The sequence below is a fragment of the Spermophilus citellus genome (assembly GCF_964194105.1).
Source record: "Spermophilus citellus genome assembly, chromosome: 6".
Taxonomy (NCBI): domain Eukaryota; kingdom Metazoa; phylum Chordata; class Mammalia; order Rodentia; family Sciuridae; genus Spermophilus; species Spermophilus citellus.
Genome location: NC_138187.1, coordinates 735,645 through 754,767, shown reverse-complemented (window position 1 = coordinate 754,767; position 19,123 = coordinate 735,645). Strand labels below are relative to the sequence as shown.

Below are 19,123 nucleotides of genomic sequence, written 5' to 3'. Positions count from 1 at the left end.
ATATTAGTAAAACCCATCCCTGTGCAAGCAGCAGGTGGTTCCTAATTTTCCCATCTGCAAGGTTCTGCCTCTCTGTGCCCTCCCATTTTTAGAGACTGTAGACAGGACAGTCCTATAAAATCTCTCCCTTTCTTGCTCTCACCAGCCCTGTCCCGATCAGCAAACTAGAGAGAGCTGTAAAGAAACATCAGGAGGTGACTTTTCCTGAGTCACTTCCTCTTCCGTCTGCTTTTCTTTCCCAGGCCTCAGGCTTCCTTGACCCATGAATTTTCCTGGACCTGTGTGGTCCCTTGAGAAGCTCTGGTAGATGCACTCCTGGGGCATCAGGTCAGGCTGCTGGTCCCATGCTGCCCAGGACTAGCATTGCTGGTTCTCTTGGTTGTCCTCTCTGCCAGCAGGGAGGCCTGGAGGAGTGACCTGTGTCTTCCTGTCTGGGCTGGCATTGACTTCGAGGCCCATGTGGCAGAAGGACAGTGCCTCTTAAGCCCACTCAACTCTGAATTTAGCAGTCTGTGCTCTGCGAGTTTGACCACTGTCCCTGGACTGCTCTCATTCTGTTTTAACCTTAAGTTCTAATGGGCCTGCTACACTGTGAGAGGGATTATCCCAAGGGTAATTTTTTTTTTTTTTTTTTTTTTTTGGTACCGGGAATTGAACTTGGGGACATTCAATCACTGAACCTCATCCCCAGCCCTATTTTGTATTTTATTTAGAGACAGGGTCTCACTGAGTTGTTAGCGCCTCCCCATTGCTGAGGCTGGCTTTGAACTCGAAATCCTCCTGCCTCAGCCTCCCTAGCTGCTGGGATCACAGGTGTGTGCCACTGCACCTGGCCAAGGGTAATCTTTACTGCACAGGTTTTTTGTCCCAGTAGCTGGCTTTGGCACCCGTCTCTCTGAGTCTCTGATGCCTGTCCTGTGTTAGACATTTGGCCTGAGCCCTGTGTCTCCACCTGCGTCAGAATCAGCGGGGAGTGTGCTTCCCTCTGCATCCAGATCCCTCCTGTCTGGCCTGCTTTCCAGGCAGTCCTCTTGTACACTGAAGTTTGAGAATGACTGTCCTCAAGGGTTTGAGGATGATTTTGCCTCAATTTAATAGCAGTTGTCGTCCCTGCTGTTTAACTTTCAAAGCGTAGCCTGCCATTTTTCTTGGGTGAAATGTGTCTAATCTGAATGTCAAATTGTGCTGACCAGATCTGAAGAAGCCCTGTCGTGTTGTCTCCAGATGTCACTAGTGGGCTTTGGGCCTGGCTTCCGTGTTGGTTGGTGACCTTTCTTCCTTCCTCTGTCTCAGGTATCTGTACCACGTTTTGACTAAGAACACCACAGTCACAGAGCAGAACCGGAACCTGCTGGTGGAGACCATCCGTTCTATCACCGAGATCCTGATTTGGGGAGATCAGAATGACAGCTCTGTATTTGAGTAAGGGTTTCTAGTGCTTGTTTCTTGATTCTCCCTCTTCCTTTGAATGTTTTTCCAAACGTACACCATGAGTCATTCCTGATGAGGCCAGAACCTGACGCTGACTTAGTCTCTCTATAAAACATCCTTTAAACACAGTAGAAGTGCAAGCCCCAAAGGGGGAAGTTATGGGAATGAGTGTCTCCAGAAAACCCCAAAATGTCATGAAAAGTTTTCCAAGAAGCCTGATTGTCCCATTAAGGGAAGGAGAACATGTGCTGAGTGTAGCCTGGCCTGGAGGAGCCACCAAGGACCTGTGAGGGCCAGGCACAGTGCCGAGCTTTGAGGACACAGTCCAGGGAGCTTCCCTGCCCCCGGCGGAGGCCCTGTTGGTGTCCCCATCGTTGCTTAAGGCCGTGGAGCAGGTAGGTGGTGAAGGAGGCCAACACCAGAGCCCAGGAGGGCTGCTCCCCTTTTTGCACTTTCTAAATGAGCAGTCTCAGGCCAGGTTTCTTGTCTTCTGAGCCTCAGTTTCCTTGTCTTTAAAGGAGAAAAAGAAAGTCCCCTGTCTGGTGTCTGGTACAGAGCAGGTGCTCATGGATGATGACAATTGATAAAAATAGGTGTGCCTACTGGACAGTTAGAATGCAAAGACTCAACCATGAACTGCCTCCCCGAAAGACCTGTCTCAGCGCAGAAGGATGTGGGATTGGTTATACCATCATACACATATGTATGTATATGTGTACATACACGTACAGATCCATTCTCAAATGTGTATATACACAAACATGTATTCTCAAATATACATGCGTGTATGTTCGCACGTAATATGAATGTGTATATGTGTACATGCATGTGTGTGTGTGTGTGTATATACGTTAAGTTATAAAGGCCATTTTCATATTCTTTAAAAAATATTTATTTTTTAGTTGTAGTTGGACACAATACCTTTATTTTATTTACATTTATGTGGTGCTGAGGATCGAACCCAGGGCCTCGCACATGCTAGGCGAGTGCTCTACCGCTGAGCCACAACCTCGGCTCCAAGGCCATTTTTAAAACCTATTTTTAAAAAAGGTATTTCATTTCCAATCTGGCTTATTTGTTATCCTGAGTTGATTTTCAGGACAGCTTTATCTTTTAATCCATAAAATCTCCTTGTGAAAAGTGCAAAGCTAGGACCCAGGCCATGATCCCTAAAGGAGAATGTGGGGCACTGCTTATAAGTGGGACTGTCTCTCTTAGATATCCGTGGGTAATTTGTTGGGTGCTTTTATAGCTTTTTGTACATGAGAGAGAGCATTGGCATAAAGATTAGCAATTGTGTCTCCTTGACCAGCTCAGAGAAGCTACTGAGCTCTTGGAGTGCAGTGATTCTGCACTAGCAACTCCGTGAAATCCCCAGAAAATCTTGTTTTTAATAAATTTTTAAATGTAAGTGCGATATTATAGAAAAGTTGGCAGAGGTAGTGCTGAGAGTTCCTGTACGCCCCTGACCTGGTTTCTGTCTTGTTAACGTTTCCTGTCACTAGGGAATGTTTGTCACAACTGAGACGTTAAGCTTGGCCCATTTAAGTTCAGACTTGATTTTACCAGGTTTTTGAGAACCTGAGAGTGTCGGTGATACTTGGGAACCACTGATTTACACCAACTGAAGGGAAGGTAGACAAAACAGGGCAGAGGACAGAAGTCTCTGAAGGGCAAGGTGGATGGCATTTATACAGGCACACAGGTTCCCAGATCAGAGTTGAGAAAGCTCTCAGCATTGTTTTAGGTTCATATTTATCCATTCATCTGGTCTTTCACGTATTCAAACAGAAATCATGTGTCACTGAGCAAGTGTCAGGCCCCTGATCCCACCACTGAGGAGCTGAGGGTCAGGGGCAGAGACACCCAGAAGTAAGTCGCTAGCAGACACCTGACAGCAGGGATTTTGGTGAATATTCCAGATACAGATTATCCAGTTTTGGCTTGAACGCACAGAACACATTACCAGGAACATCATTGTCTTCCTTTAGAAAAGACACTAGGGGTTCTACTAGGGGGTCCTGTTTCTAGCATGAACCTCCAAAAGCTGGTGCCCCCAGGCCACATGCAGGCAAGTGCCCTGTCCAGAGCAAGAAAGGCATAAGGAAACGAGGGGGCTGGTGAGGGTCCCTCCACCATGTCAGCACCTTCATCTTTATTTTCAGTTCTTTTCCCAAAATACGGAAAACTACAAGCTTGACAGCTTTGGAACCCAAATTCTTATTAGTCTTCATTATCTTACCCCTTTGCGGGAATTCCAATGACTGATTTTCTTAACAGTCAGAGAGAAGGAGAGCAAAGGAAAGAGGCCTGGTAAGGAGCAGTGAGGTCACAGGATGTGCAGTGGAAAGGGCTGCGTGTTGGGTTTGCAAGTGGAGATGGCAGAGCTTGTTCCCATTCTGTCGGAAATCTAGCTCACCGCGCCTTGAATCAGCACTGTTCTTACCTTCTGGGGAGAAAGGTTTCTGAGCTGAAGGGTTGCAGATTGGCCCGAAGGAAGATGGCATCCTGGGGACTGGACAGGGTGGAAGTCGCGGCCCTGTGGTGGTGTGACCTGGTGTCCCTGCTGATGCTCCTGGGGGGCAGGGCGCAGGCCTGGGAATGTCACCAGAGGGTGCTTTTGGTGTCCACTTATTGAAGCAAACCACTGACCCTTGCTCATTCTCTCCCCAGCTTCTTCCTGGAGAAGAACATGTTTGTTTTCTTCTTGAACATCCTGAGGCAGAAATCGGGCCGCTATGTGTGCGTTCAGCTGCTGCAGACTTTGAACATCCTCTTCGAGAATATCAGTCACGAGACTTCACTTTGTAAGGACATTGCTTGACGTTTGCGTCTGTCAGCAGGGTGTAGCTTAGTATGTTTTTTGTATATCTGTGCTTGCTGTATATTAGTCTGTCTGGGCTGCCCTAACAGAGTACCAAAGCCTGAGGGCTTAAACTATAGATTGGTTTTCTTTCAGCTCTGGAGGGTAGAAGTCTAAGTTGAAGCTATCATCAGGGTTGGTTTCTGGTGAAGGCTCTCTTCCTGGCTTGCAGATAGCCACTGTCGTAGTCTGTTTGCTGTTGCTATAACAAAATACCTAAGACTGGCTAATTTATAAAGCAAAGGTTTATTTTGGCTCATGATTCTGGAAGCAGAGAAGACCAAGATTGAATGGAGACATCTAGCATGGGCCTCGTACCCCTCAACTTGGTGCAGAAAATGCAAGGGTAAGAGGCACATGTTAAAGGGAGAGAATGTTTGCTTTATAACCTGCTCTTGAGGCAGCTGGTCCAGTCCCTGAGAGCCAGAACTTAGGGGAGAAAAGCATGAAGCTGTTCCTGAAGGCTCTGCCCCGTGACCTAAACGCTCCATGCCAGGCTTCCCCTCCCAGCACTGCCACCTAGGGGAGTTAGGATCTCGCACATGAGCCTTTGGGGGCATAGTCAGACCATAGCAGCCACTTGCTCACTGCCTGGCCTTTCCTCTGTGTGTGACAGCAGAAGTGACAGCAAGATCAAGCAAGGGAGTTGGGAGAGGACCAGATTCTGGTGTCTCCTCTTTGTATGTGGCCACGAGTTCCATCAGATTAGGACCTCACCCAACCCTGATCACTTCCCAAACCTGCTTCCAGATACGTCACCATGGGGGTAGGACTTCAACCTGACGCGGATCTGTGGGAGACACAGTTGGGTCTGCAACACTGTGTTGGTCCCTGTGCGGTGGGGTTCCCTGAAGGGCCGGGAGAGGCCCTCTGCTGAGTGAGCTGGGTGTTTGCATCTTCCTGTGACTTGGGAGTGAGAGTTGGTTGCTGAACCACTGAGGAGGTGTGGGGGGGGGGCAGGGAGAGGAAGAAGGGGGCAGCCACCTCCTTCCTTCCCGACACAGTGTTGTGGCCCAGCTGGTGAGCATGGCTCTGTCCTCACTAAGCCCAGTTTCTTCATCTGTTACAACCACCCCCATGAGGCACGAGCTGTCGGTGCCCCCGTTTGCACACCAGGAGAGCTGGAGTGGTGGCCTCAAGGGGACAGCTCTAGTGAGACCAGAGCAGAGAAACCGTTTCAGCCCAGGAGCTGGGGTGTGCATGGCTCCAGGCCCGTGGCCCTTGACTGTGTCCAGACACATTGGTGGTTGTCACAGTGCAGGTGGACGGGGTGCTGCTGGCGTCCAGCGGGTAGAGGCTCTGCAGCCTGCGTGGTCACTGTGTTGAGGAGGAGCAGTCCTGGTACAGCGCTGGGTCTTGGATCTCTAGGAGGCTACACCAGGCCCAGACCCTGCCTGCAAGAAATTTGAGGGGACAAGTGGCCGAGTGTCTGTCAGAGGCGTCCTCAGGACACCTTGAGCTAGTGTCTCGCCAGGGGGAGCAGCTTTACCTGGTGGCCTTGCTTCCTGGCAGCAAGAGCTGCTGCATTGTGGCTCCAGCAGTGGCCACTAGATGGTGCTGCTGTCTCAGAGGTGCCTCGCACTTGGTGACCGCAGGCTGAGAACTGCGGGTTGATCGATGCCTCCCTACGCGGCCTCCCCTGTTATCGGCCTCTCTTGCGCTGGATATGAAACAGTGGTGGTTTCTAAACACCCAGGGGAAAGAGCCAGCCCGTGGCACAGGACTGTGACCCAGCCAGGCTGGGGCTGAGGGTGCCCTGCTCCCTGCGGGTGCCTGGGAGTCAGCTCTGCAGCTGCAGCTGTCCTCTGTCCAGCAGAGATGATAGCAGCTGAGTGGCAGCAGATAAGGGCCGAGCGTGGGTGTGGGGTGCAGGGCTCAGCGGGGTCTGGCAGGGGGCGGGGCACGGTGTCGGTGTGATGATTTAATCCAGGGTGCTCAGGTCTTGTGTCTGCTAGCCCTTTTCAAACCAAGGTAGGCACAGGGCGTGTGGATGAAGACAGGGGTTTAAATTCTGGCTTTTTGTATGCGTTTAAGGTACACATCTCGATACCTGTGTACATTGACGTGACCACCTCAGTTAAGTCAGTGAACATAGTTGCCTTTTGTGTGGTGAGAACACTTAGAAATGACCTTTTAGGGAATTCCAGGTGTCCATCACAGTACTGTTGGCTGTTGTCACCACGCTGGGCGTTAGATGCCCAGAAATCAGCCACCTGGAACTGGAGCTTGGTTCGCCGACCCACGCCTCCCTGTCCCCACCCCAGCCTCTGGTCGCCTCTTTTTGCTCTCTGTCCCCATTAGCCCAGCTCCTTGGATCCTACGCACAAGCGAGATCAGACAGCGCGTGCGGCTTTTCTTGCCCTGGGACCAAGGAGGAGACCCTGCTCCGAGAGTGAGCAGTTGGTCAGAGGGCTTCTGGGAGGCTGAGGAAAACGGCAGCAGTCACTGCCCGGTTGTGAACTGGCATTTGCAAGGGATGAAAGGAGAAGTGCTCCGTTTTTATCTGTATTTTCTAATCATAGAAAGTGTCTTCATTATAAAACAAGACAGGAAGAATTTACAAAAGTATGGGAAGTCGGTTTCTGTCTCCCCTTCACGGCTGCACGCACACAGACTGTCTTCCTGTTTGCTCTGCTTTCCCTCCTTCCCAGGTCGCCCACATCCTCTCCTGTCCCTTCGAGTAGCCCTCGTGGATCAGGTTGGAGAGCTGCGCTTGCCTGGCCGTCATCTGCTAGCCCTGACCCTGGGCATCTAGGTGCTTTCCACACTTCCACTTTGACAGGCAGACGCCTCACAGATACATCTGTCACCTGTTGAGTTTGGTGACCTAAGTGACAGAGGCCCGAGAGACTGAGACTACTGACAGACTCCTGGGTTTATTATAAAAGGATACCACAGAAAGTCGGCCACACAGTGATCAGGCCCTCCCCTGCCCCGCGGTGGTCCCCCAACACTCAGTCATCTCTTGGAGGCCCTGAAAAAGCCCCCACGAGGCTGTCCCAGGCCTAGACACACCCGGGAGGCTCCCAACGTACATCTAGAGTGGCCAGCATGGGCATCTGTGTCTCGGGGCTCGGCAAGATGGCCCACGTTCCCTCCTCCTCCAGCCTATTGACCCTCCCCGCCCGTGCCCACCCAGTCAGAAGGACGGAGTGAAGAAGAGCTTCAGGCATGAGAGTCGCCTGGGCTCGTGGCACATGCGTGATTGCAGGGGGCAGATCACCTGTGGGGTATTCAGAGTGGAGTTACTCACAGCAGCAAAGGCCGCACACGTCAGCTGGCCATGCGGGTGTGAGGAGCAGGAGAGGCCAGGCCCAGGGGCAGGGGCCTGGTCACCGACGCCAGCTTCAGGAGTAGGCAAAATGAGTCTGTGGAGGTGGGAGTCGGGGTGGGGCTGGCCTTGGAGGAGGACAACCTGGCGGGTGCAGCGCGGGAACCTTAGAGTGCTGGGGGCGTAACCACTCTCCTGTGGTGTGCATGTTCCAGACCCCCAAAGTCTGAGGGGCTGTGCTGAATACACAGGTGCATGTATTGAGCTGTGTCCTTCGACTCTGTGACATGTGTAAGCACCTGCCTTCTCTCGGAGTGGGCCAGGGCGCAGCCTTAGGAGCCGTTCCTGTCGGAGTTTGAAGACTACTTCTTGACTGCAGTCTGCAAGGCCGTCTCCTGCGCCTGCTCAGAGAGCACAGCGGCCTTCCCAGGGGCTGGCTTCCACCCTGCGTGGTGCCACCCTGCGGCCCTGCCAGGGACCTGAGCCGGCTGCTCTGCTGATGTGGTCTTTCCAGCAGAACGCTCAGTCGTCCCTGGATGAGGCTGAGCTGACGGGCTGCTTTCCACTCTTCTCGGAGCAGCGGTGCCGGCCCTGCACTCCGCTGGAGAGTAGGCTGAGAAGAGGGTCCCCTGCCCGTGCCGTCCTGGGGGCTGCTGTGTTGGCTCCTTCCACCCTGTGACCACCTAGGAGGACCTTGTTTCCCAGACAAGTGGACCGCAGGGTGGGGAGGGCGGGCAGCTGGCCCAGGTCTCATGTCTGGGAGGTGACAGGCAAGATCTGGAGCCAAGCAGCAGGGATCCTCGTGCACATCTGGACCCAGCGCCTCTGGAGCAGACTGCCCAAGGAGCCCGTTACCCACCCGTCCCCGGGGGCCTCACCCACAGGTCAGGCTGGGTGCAGCCTCTGTGGGCCCCGCCAGCTCTAGGGCATGCTGTGCGGTTGGTCTGGGCACTGGCCTTTGAGGAGCCAGGCTCTGAGCCATGTCACTGTACTGCCTCGCCTGTCCCAGCAGGTGCCAGTCACATCCTGCCTTTGACCTCTGTAGGGAACAGGGGAGATGGAACGGGCTCTTGCATTAGCAGCCCTGCTCTGCAGGTGGCTGGCGAGGGCTGGAGAGGAGCTTGTCCACCAGGGCCTTACGCTGAGGCCTCACGCTGCACGCTGCAGCTGCTGGTGGTCTGTAGACCTAGTTTAGTTTTAAGAACTGGTTGATGTCATGGCCACCACTTCAGGACCCAGAGGTGCAGCTTCCAGCCAGTTTCCGGTTTGCTTCCTCAGGTGAAAGCCCTCACCATGGTGGGCCAGTTGGCCCCAGGCCCTCAGTGCCCGGTTTTCACGCCAGTCCCTGTTACTGTGGGGCAGTGATAGGCTCCAGCACCATGAGCTTGAACCCCTTCTCCGGGACTTTCCGTCTCTGTGTCCTCAGGCAAGTCACCCAACCTTCCTGAGCTCCTTTCTCATCTGCAAACCCAAGGCCGAGCCTGGCTCTGCAGCAGCTGTGACCCTGAGTCACAGTGGGAAGCACTGAGCCATGGCGCCTGGGGTCCAGCAGGCTGTGGCCTTGTGAAATGGCACTGCTGTGATGAGGGAAGGCCCTATGTGGCAGTCTTGTGTGGCATTCAGGGATGATGATGTGACTTTTGATGGCAAAACAGGGCAGCTTTTTATAGAAGGCAGAGCAGTTCCCCTCACTCGTGGGTATTAGTGAAAGAGCCCACGCACCGCCTGCCCTTCCCGCCGGCTGGGTTGGCCTTGGCCAGCAGGGAAAGCAGGCGCTGAGGGGCCTTTCTTCTTGGTGTGAAGGAGGGACAGGCTCCCCCCCTGCCCCCTGGCGTCGCCTTCCCCCTTGCTAGTGTGTGCGCAGCCAAGGTGTCTTGGCGAGTTGACAGTCAGCCTGCCCATCATCGTGGGTGACCCAGCAACCCGGGGCCTACTGAGCGTGGGGGCTGCCGTGGCCCCGCACGTGCCGGCGCCCTGCCTGCCCCTTCCTGCTGGAGGTCACCTGTCCCGCTGTTGTCTCCCTCCAGATTACCTGCTGTCCAATAACTATGTGAATTCCATCATCGTCCACAAGTTCGACTTTTCTGACGAGGAGATCATGGCATATTACATATCGTTCCTGAAAACGCTCTCGCTCAAGCTCAACAACCACACTGTCCACTTCTTTTACAACGAGGTGAGTGCGTGCCAGGGGTACCTGGGTCTAGAGCTGACCGCGTCACAGCTTGGGTCACCGTCAGTGACTGTCACGGCAACACCCTTTAACTTTGGCACACCTTAACGGTTGTTTTTAATTCAACAAATTACTTTTTCACTTTAAATGTAAAATCCAGTCTGTGCTGAGAGCTCTATTGCACTTGGCAGAGTTGTCCAATAGTGACACCCTGTAGGAGAGACCCGAGCGAGCGCTCGGTCAGGCAGGCCTGCTTTGTCCACTTCCTTGCTCTGTGACCTCAGGGAAGTTCCAGTTCCACCTTGAGCCTCGATTTCCTCATCTGAGAAATCGGTGTGAAGATATCTGCCTTGGCTTTTCAGGGATTGAATTAAATGAGATGGTTTTTTAAAAAATATTTTCTAGTTGTCAGTGGGTCTTTGTTTATTTATATGTGATGCTGAGAATTGAACCCTGTGCCTCACACATGCCAGGCAAGTGCTGTGCCACTGAGCCATGACAGAGAGGATATTGTAAAGTGCTGAGGATGTACTATAGACAGTGCTCTTCTCTGTAAGCTAACGCCCCTGCCCCTTGGGAGAATCAACAACTGAAATAGATAAATTGCTGCTGCTTTCACTATTAAAAGGAACTTGAGGGGCTGGGGCTGTGGCTCAGTGGTAGAGTACTCGCCTGGCATGCACGAGGCACTGGATCTGATCCTCAGCACCACATAAATGTAAAATAAAGGCATGGTGTCCACCTAAAACTTAAGAACGAATATTAAAAAAAAAAAAAGGATCTTGACCAATAAGGTCAACTTATCCCATATACTAAAAGGTACAAACACCGGCTGTGCTAGGTCCGCTTCATCCTGACTCTCCCACTTCATCAAGGGCCCAGGCTTTTCCATCTTCCTTCTCTACTGACTGTTCAGTTGGCATCTGTTCTCTGGTTCTATTCCTCATGGTCACAGGATGGCTGCAGCAGTTCCAAACATCACATATTTACATGCTACTACTGAAATTTCTGATGAATCACTTCCCTTCTTGTGTCCCTTTTTTACTTCCAAAAACAACTTTCTCAGAAATCTCCCACTGGACTTTCCTTCCTGTCTCATCAATCAGAATTGCATCACATTCTCCCACAGTGTGTCTGGAGTTTGGAGTTGGCCTGGCAGAAGTACTTTGGCACAGTTTGCCAGGAGGCTACAGTCACCTGCAACCTGGATCAGGTGGAGGATCTGTACCCGAGCTAGCTTATTCCCATGGGTGGCCAGCTTGGTCCAGCTCCTGGAGGAGGCTTGGTCTCCCTTTGTATTGGCCCTCTTCACAGTCGGCTCAAGTGCCCTCATCTCAGCAGCCGCTTCCCTCAGAGGCTGCCCCAGAACCAAGGCAAATGGGGGTGTCGCACGGGCCTGCTGCGGAAGTCCCACGTACCATTCTGCCCTGTTCCCTGGTCACGCAGGGCAGCCTGGCTCAGTGAGCAAAGGGGCACGAGCTCGTGGTCCAGAGGTGAGGATGTCTGGGGCCAACTCGAAGGCTGCCGCCAGCCACAGTGTGCAGTGTCCGATTGGTGACCATGTCTGCTCCCAGCCTGTGTTGGAATCACGCTGTAGTGGTATTTTCTGTATTTGGACAAATTCTGTCTAGCTGTCCCATCTGGTGTGGCAACAGTAGCCTGAACCTTGACTTTAGTTGTTCAGTGGTGGGGAAGAGCTGGTCTCAAAGGGAAGAAATACTAGTTGTCAACCATAGAACATTGGCAGTTTGAAGATTAACATCATGGGGTCCAATACCTAGCACATAGTAGGTGCTCAGTAAACACATCCAGCAAACAGGTGGACAATGTTAGCATTCTCCCAAATGTTCTCTCTGGTGTGAGAAAAGCCCCCTGTGAGGTTGAGACAGAGTGCGGGCTGGGTTCTACCCCTGCTCAGATGCAGCTGGGCCTCTGCCCACTGGGCCGGGAGGGCAAAACACTTGGATTCTGGGGTCAGAGTGGGTGCTTCTGAGAGAGCACCCTTCTGGTCGCCCCAGGAGTGGCAGGAGCCTCTCTCTGAGGTAGGCTTGATTTCCTCTTTAACGTGAGCCTGTGGAGTAGTTGTCACTTGGGAGCTGCATGCTTGACTTCTGGTCCTCACCAGAACACTGGTGCCTTGAGCCCTCCACAGCCCACCTGCAGGGCTGGTCTTGGAGGATCCCACTCCCCCAGCCCACCCCAGGCTTCTCCTGTGCTGCTCTGCATGCCCTCAGAGCCAGAGGGGTGCTGTGTGGGGGGCACGTGGGCACGTGGGCCACCGGAGGAGCACTCCACTGTGTGCCTGGTCCAGAGCCCACTGCATTTTTTCTTAGTCTGGGGAAGTCAGTGGGTTTCTGGGGTTCTCCACTGTTTGATCTGGTCCTTTTTTTCCCCATTTGGTGGTGCTGGGGATGGAACCCAGGGCCTCACGCAGTGCCGGGAGGGCTCTCACAGTGGGGTACCTCCCTAGCCCCTCATTTTCCCTTTTTAACAGCAGAAGACACCTGGGTTCTTCAGCTTCCAGAGAAAAGTAGAGATTCTGAACTGAGTAAAACTTTACCTTTTAAATAAGCTGGAGTACGTCCGAGGGACTCTGCCCTGGTCTTGAGTGCTTGCTGGGTGTCAGTTGCTGGGCTTGAGTCTTACCTGACGGGAAATGATCTCACTGAATCCTGGTGAGCAGGAGGTGGGTCTTGTCCTGCTAAGAAGTGACGGGATGGTGCTGGACCTGAGTTCTGTTTCTGCCAAGTCCTCGCCTCCCTGTCCTTCCCCGTTCCACACTCCCCTGGGACTGCACTCCTGACCTGAGGTTCACAGTGGCAACTTCCCCCCTTTATCACACTTTCTGACGGGCTTCAGAAAGCTCGTGTGGGGCAGGCCTGTCTCACCATGGGTCTGTGATTCTTTGTACTTGTTTTGTTCTAGCATACCAACGACTTTGCCCTGTACACAGAAGCCATCAAGTTTTTCAATCATCCCGAAAGCATGGTTCGAATTGCTGTGAGGACCATCACCCTGAATGTCTACAAAGGTGAGTTCCCTGTGGGCTCTGCCTCGGCTGGTTCTAACGGGCAGCAAGAGCTTGCTCCCTCCGGTCTGTGCATCCAGCCCTTGCAGAGAAACCAGGGAGCTGCCCTGGCGGGACCCTCAGCTCAGCCTTGGGACCACTGTCTTCCCTGCATGTTTGGGTCTTGCTGGGTCCTGCTACCTAGAGTAGAGTGTCCCAAGGAGGCATCTCTGGGATTCAGAGTGGCCATGTTACAACTAGATAAAGCAAAGTTATCTCTCAAATGTTAGGTTTAAGAGTCTGTGTTTCAGCTTATTGGGTATATTTCCATACAGCTGGAAGGCAGGCTCTCTTTAAAACATGTGTAAAAGCACTTAGCAGCACGAACAGCAGGGGGCAATATCGCCTTTCTGTCCACTGTGGAAAGCCCTGTGCTGCCAGACCCCCTTCTTCCTGGACCAGCCCAACCCTGAACATTGCCTGCAGGAGCAGCCCTCCAGGGCCCTGCCCGCACCGGCAAGGCTGCCCCAGCTGCCCCAGCTGCCCAGCGCACCGAAGCTGGCTGGCCCCGTGTGTACCAAGGCAGTGCCTTGGGCGTTTCCTGTCTAATGCAGGTTCCTTCCCTTGTAGGCCCCACCATGGAGCTGGGGCTCCGCTTTCTTTGGGATTTCAGGGCTCTGGCCTTTGTGACTCAGGCTGTTATTACTTGAGATGACCTGGGATTGGGGTGGGGGCTTCTCGGGGGCTCATGCCTGCCCACTTCTGGGATTACATTACATTTGAGAGCCCAGTCTAGTCCATGCAGAATCACAAACTGAGGGCCTGAGGGCTGAGACCAGTCCCCAGACATGTTTTAATTGGCTTAGATGGTTTTAAAAAGCATCGACAGTATCTAAAAATGGGAAATCTTATGGAACAGTCTGGGTTTCTGACTTGAAGAGGTAGATTTGGCTATCTGGGCCCACAGTCCTGCAGGACAGGGGTCAGCTGGTGCTGAGAAGCAGCTGCCTGTTTTGGGTTGAAGCCTGGACTCCTCAGTTAACACGCCAGGTGGCTGCCTTTGCCCCCTGGGCCACGGCCAACCTGGCAGCCTCTGAGTTTGCGGCCCTGGCCCCTGCAGTGGATGGTTTGCCGCCGGCTGCTGCCATTTTTCCTGGCAGTCTTCTAACCCTTCTCTCTGGTTTAGATGCTCCTGCCCCACCTTCTCTCCCCAAGAGCTGTCTCACCTTCCCAGTTCTAACCTTGTTAACTGTTGTCTGTTTCTGCCTTTCCTTCCATGACGATGCCTGTTCCTTATGCCAGTGTCATGTAAGTCGCTAACCTCTGGTTTTCCTCTTTCTTAACTTACCCTGACGTGGGAGTGAGGAGCCTTGCTTGAGAAGGGCGTCATTCTCTCGGGGTCGGCACAGGCCGCTGCTCATGGTGGGCACCCCAGTGCACGGACGCTGGCTGGCCCGTGTGTACCTTTATTGAGCCTAGCATAAGAACGGCCTCGACGAGGACAGTTTTATGAATAAGATAAATATTTTTACGTATTTCCAGGAAAGACGATTTCAGATGATAGCAGAGGGCTTTTGCATGGTGGCTTTTGGTTGTTTTTATCTCCCCCAAGTCACTTTTGGTCGTCTGACTCTGACTCTCTGATGACTTCCTCAGTGGACAACCAGGCCATGCTGCACTACATCAGGGACAAGACCGCCGTCCCCTACTTCTCCAACCTGGTCTGGTTCATCGGGAGCCACGTGATCGAACTCGACACCTGTGTGCAGACTGATGAGGAGTAAGTGGCCCCTGGGTGTTCGGTGGGTGGGCAGAGTGTGAGGGGGCCACTGCATGGACGGGAGAAGGCGGGAGAATGGCTCTTCCTACGGGTGTGGGCAGAGCGTGGGCTTGCGGATTGGAAACGGCTCTCCCCGCCTATTTAAAACAGTGGAGAGTTGGAAATGGCTCACCCGCCTCCCAGAGGCCGGTACAGGAGGGTGCCAGTGCACCTGTCGGTGGTGCTGGTTAGGAGATTAGGGTGACCTGTCAGCTGAGGAGTGAGTGACGAGGTGGGGGTCTGCCAGAGGCGAGGCAGTGTTTGGCAGTGAAGTGAACCCAGTGCTGAGGCGCCGTGAAACGCGAACCTCAGAAAATGGTGCGAAGTGGGGGAAGCCGACCCGGCCATGCGCCCACGATTTCATCTATATAAAGTGCCCAGAATCGGCAGAGCCAGAGGCAGGGAGGAGATGAGAGGCTTCCTCGGCCGCGGTGCAGGAGGAGGGGGTGTGGGGGGAGTGGGAAGCCACTGCTGATGAGCACGCGCAGGGCTTTTCTCCAGTGGACGTGATGATGGCCTGACAGCTCTGGACACACTAACGACCCTAAGGCTGGGACGTAGCTCGGGGGAGCACACCTGCCTAGCCAGCAGCAGGCCCGGCTTCCATCCCCCACACAAAAGAAAGGAGGGAGGAAGGAAAATGTTTAAAAACCATTCAGTTACAGACTCTAAGTGGGTGAGTCTTATGATGTATGAATTAGTCTCAACAAATGTTTATAAAGTAATTGAAGAGGGTGATCTTGTCCCCAGAGGGGTGACTAGGAGTCCCACAGTGAGATTCCTCTCCCTTTGTGAGGGGCGTCCTTGCCTCGTAAGGTGTTCAGCAGCATCCGTGGCCTTACCCACAGAAGCCAATAGCATCTGGTCTTTTGCGGCTGTGACAGCAAAAATGTCTCCAGAAGTCACCAAATGTCCCCTTGAAGGCAAAATCACCCACACTGCAAAACATTGCCACAGAACGCCAGCTATCCCCAGGTCTACTAGAGGTCCTGATGTAGGAGGGACCCAGGAAGGAGCTCTTCTGGGGAGAGGAGCTGGGTAGATAAAATGTGAGATCGAATATGGAGAAAGAAGCAAGTGAGCACAGGTGGCTGCAGATCTGCTGAGCATTTGAGAAAATACGCTCCTTTGTGGTCTGAACAGGCACCAATACAAGGCACCACCAGGCACTTGGTGCCAGAAAGACACCCTGGTCCAGGGAGGGAAGGGACTAGAGCCCTCCCTCTTTGGCTGCGCAGTGACATCTACAACTCAGCAGCAGTGACCCACACCTGCTGTTGAGGGAGGGGGCGGGGCACAGTGTTGTCACAACAGGAGCTGACAGATTATGTCTAAAAAGACTCAATTACAGAGTTTATGAAAGTAGGGGAGGAACTGTCTACAGAAGCAGCCAGAGGTTAAAAACTGCCTCTCAGAGCCAGGAGGTGGGAACAGGGCTGGGCCAGGGGCCACTGCTTTTCATCGTCAGCTGAGCAGCATCTCTTCTTTGAGTTTTAAAGCTGTCTATGTCACTTTGATATTTTAACCATTTAATTTTAACCATTAAGTAGTGTATTTTAACCATTTAATGAGGTGCAATAAATCGCCAACTAAAGAAAAAGGCGTTGCGTGTGAGCACTGTGGTCTCGGCGTGGTAGGTTCCCAGATGCTTGTTAGGCTCCAAGGCTTTGCAACATGCATTTGCTGTAGATATTTACTGAAGATCTTATTAAAATCTCGTGAGAATCGATCACTAGGGCAGGCACGGGGAGCATGCCTATGATCCCAGTGGCTTGAGAGGCTGAGGTAGGAGGATTCCGAGTTCAAAGCCAGCCTCAGTAACTTAGAAAGGTGCTGAGCAACTCAGTGAGACCCTGTGTCTAAGCAGAATAATATTAATAATAATAATAGGGCCGGGAATGTGGCTTAGTGGTTGAGTGCCCCTGAGTTCAATCGCTGGTACCAAAAAGGAAACAATCACTAGAAATTATGTAAAGAAGCAAAATTGGTCCTTCTGGTCCTCATTTTCTCAAAGTGTGTCATGCTAGACCGGCACATGTGCAGCCCCTGCCCCTGAGGTTGGTCACAGGAAGAGGCGAGAATGTGCCAGACGACTGTGGAGCCACAGTCCCTACGTGTCTATCGGTGGTGGATGGTTGGTGGTGGCATTGTAGGGACCTTTATTTCCTTTTTGCCTTTTATCTTCTTTCTAATCTCCTGGGTTCTGAATGTCGCCAGCAGCGCCTGGCTCTGGCTGTGCTGCTCGTGGCCGTGGCGCCGGGTGGTGAGCACGTGCACCGGGTGCTTTGGGTGGTCTCTGGAGTGTGCCTGACTCCACCCAGGAGACCCAGGCAGCCCGCCTGTTGCCAACTGCAGGGACACACAGACCTTCAGGCCAGGCCCGGGGATGCCTGTTGTGTCGTTGCTCTGTCCCACAGATGGTCAAGACCCTGGGGCAGATGTGCCTGCTGAGTAAGGGCCGGCTTTTCCCTTCAGAAGCCTCTGCAGCGTTTTAATTGTGAGGATTTAGGGCTCCATCAACTCTGCTGATCTCGGGAGCCGGGATCTTGCCGATCGACTAGTGGCTACTCCCGGGCAGTGGCTTGCTAAGGGCTTCGCTAACTGGGTTTTGCTTCATTTGTCCCGATTATTTGGGGTTGCAGTGGTGGGTCGACTTGTTCCAAGGCCCTCATGGGGAGGGCCTCCAGAGTCCCCTAAAATGGGAGCAGTGGACTTGTCCATTTCCCTTTGTGTCTGTCCTCTATGGGGTCAGGATGGGTGTCTCTTGAGATCAGGGGGCCTCAGTGTAAGTCCAGGGTGCTCATGTCAGGCCCGCGGCCCCAGCTTGGCCTGCAGACTGAGGTGGTGGTTTCTCTCGGCAGGCACAGGAATCGGGGCAAGCTGAGCGACCTGGTGGCGGAGCACCTGGACCACCTGCACTATCTCAATGACATACTGATCATCAACTGTGAGTTCCTCAATGACGTGCTCAGCGACCACCTGCTCAACAGGCTCTTCCTGCCCCTGTATGTGTCCTCCCTGGAGAGCCCCGACAAGGTGGGTTTGTGCCTGGCCACGGCCCAGCAGGCTGTAGCTAGGCTGCCCAAGAGGCCAAGGTTCACTCCTGAGGAAAAGGCTGTCCAGAGCTTGCTGGTTTTCCCAAAGAGAGCTGTCAGTTGAGTGAGGAAAACTCTGATAACCGACATCAGAGGACACAGGAGACCCCTAGGATTCAGGCTTAGGTTTCTGTACCTCCTTCCCTGGGTCTTCTCACCCCAGCAACTTTTCCTGATAGTTCCCAGAACTGATGGATTTGCAGAGGATCCAGGACAAGCAGGGGTGGAAGAGCTCAGGGAGGGATCCCACCCTGACCATCCATAGTTCCGAGTCCTCTGTGGGGATAGAGGTGGTCAGTGGCAAATCCTCTGCGCCCTCCCCCTGTAGGGGTTCTGGCTCAGAGGGGCTGAGGTGGGACTAGGAATCTGCATGTGTAACCTGTTCCCAACTGATTCTGAGCAGCTGCTTCTGGGACTCCTCAGAAATGCTGCTCCAGAGTTGGGGGGAGAAAGCAGAGGCCTCAGCAGGAGAGCCAGCTCGTCATCTGGCAGGGAGCCTTTGCAGGTGTGTCTCCAGGGGACGTCATTTCCTCTTTGGAGATGGAGCATGGGGGTTCTTGCCACAAATAAGTTAATACGGTAGAAGAAAGTCGTGGCCCAATGAGCTCCAGCAGAGGCGGCTCCCGAGGCAGCAGCAGACCCTGGGAATTGGAGGGTTCAGTGCCGGGGTCAAGTTCCTGCCTCTTCCTTTCCTAACCCTGGGACCTTGACAAGGCAATTAATTTCTTAGCCCACTTTTTTTAGGTTTTAAAGTGGAAACTCTAAAGATCTCTCCCCTGCAGAGCTGGTGTGGGATGGGGCCCCAAACCTCCCCCTTCCATATTCTGAAGACCCTTTCCCAGGGAGAGAGCGGGCCTGGGGCCTCACCACGGGAGCCACAGGCCCCACCCGGGAAAGGAGTAGCCCTGGGAGCTTCAGAGACAAGCTCCCCTGGGTCAGCTGCGGCTCTGGGTTAGGGATCTCCAAAGTCATAAGCTGGTCTTGCAGACGGCGCTGAGTACAGTCCGGCTGTGCCTGTCACCAGGAGAGGGCAGCCTCCAGGACAGCAGGAAGTCAGGGGCCAGGCACCTCAGGTTCAAACCGATGGCTTTTCACATCATGTATTTTCTGTGGCTCCTTTTGTGACCCTGACCCCCTTCTCCCTCTTTCCCCTGACTTTCACTAGGGAGGAGAACGACCGAAAATCAGCCTGCCTGTGTCTCTCTATCTCCTGTCACAGGTATGTCTGCCCGTTCTCTAGTGTCCCTGGCAGGTCTGGGTCTGTGCACTGCTGCCGCCTGTTAGGAGGTCCCCAGGCTGCATCGCCGTCTTTCTGTGCTCCATCTTGAAATGAAATCAGAAGACATGGAGAGGGTGTTCTGTTTCCAGATGCTGGGTAGAGGTGACTTGTGTCTTTTTCATGCAGGAGATGGAAATTTAAAGAGAAAGGAAAACTAAATCAAACCTGGCACTTGGTTTTCCCAC

At 53.3% G+C, this 19,123-nt stretch overlaps 1 protein-coding gene across 5 annotated transcripts in view; it reads left to right on the top strand.

Moving 5' to 3' along the window:
• CLEC16A (C-type lectin domain containing 16A) overlaps positions 1-19,123 on the top strand; it is a 181,090-nt gene that overhangs the window by 9,673 nt on the left and 152,294 nt on the right. For all 5 annotated transcript variants that reach the window (XR_014022636.1, XM_081299067.1, XM_081299068.1 and 2 more), the window contains exons 2-8: positions 1,294-1,422; positions 4,105-4,238; positions 9,593-9,741; positions 12,664-12,769; positions 14,402-14,525; positions 17,426-17,600; positions 18,825-18,878. Coding sequence is in view for 4 of the 5 variants with exons in the window: in XM_081299067.1 (XP_081155193.1) it covers positions 1,294-1,422; positions 4,105-4,238; positions 9,593-9,741; positions 12,664-12,769; positions 14,402-14,525; positions 17,426-17,600; positions 18,825-18,878 (871 nt within the window). In the remaining variant the exon portion in view is untranslated. The remainder of the gene's footprint in view (positions 1-1,293; positions 1,423-4,104; positions 4,239-9,592; positions 9,742-12,663; positions 12,770-14,401; positions 14,526-17,425; positions 17,601-18,824; positions 18,879-19,123) is intronic.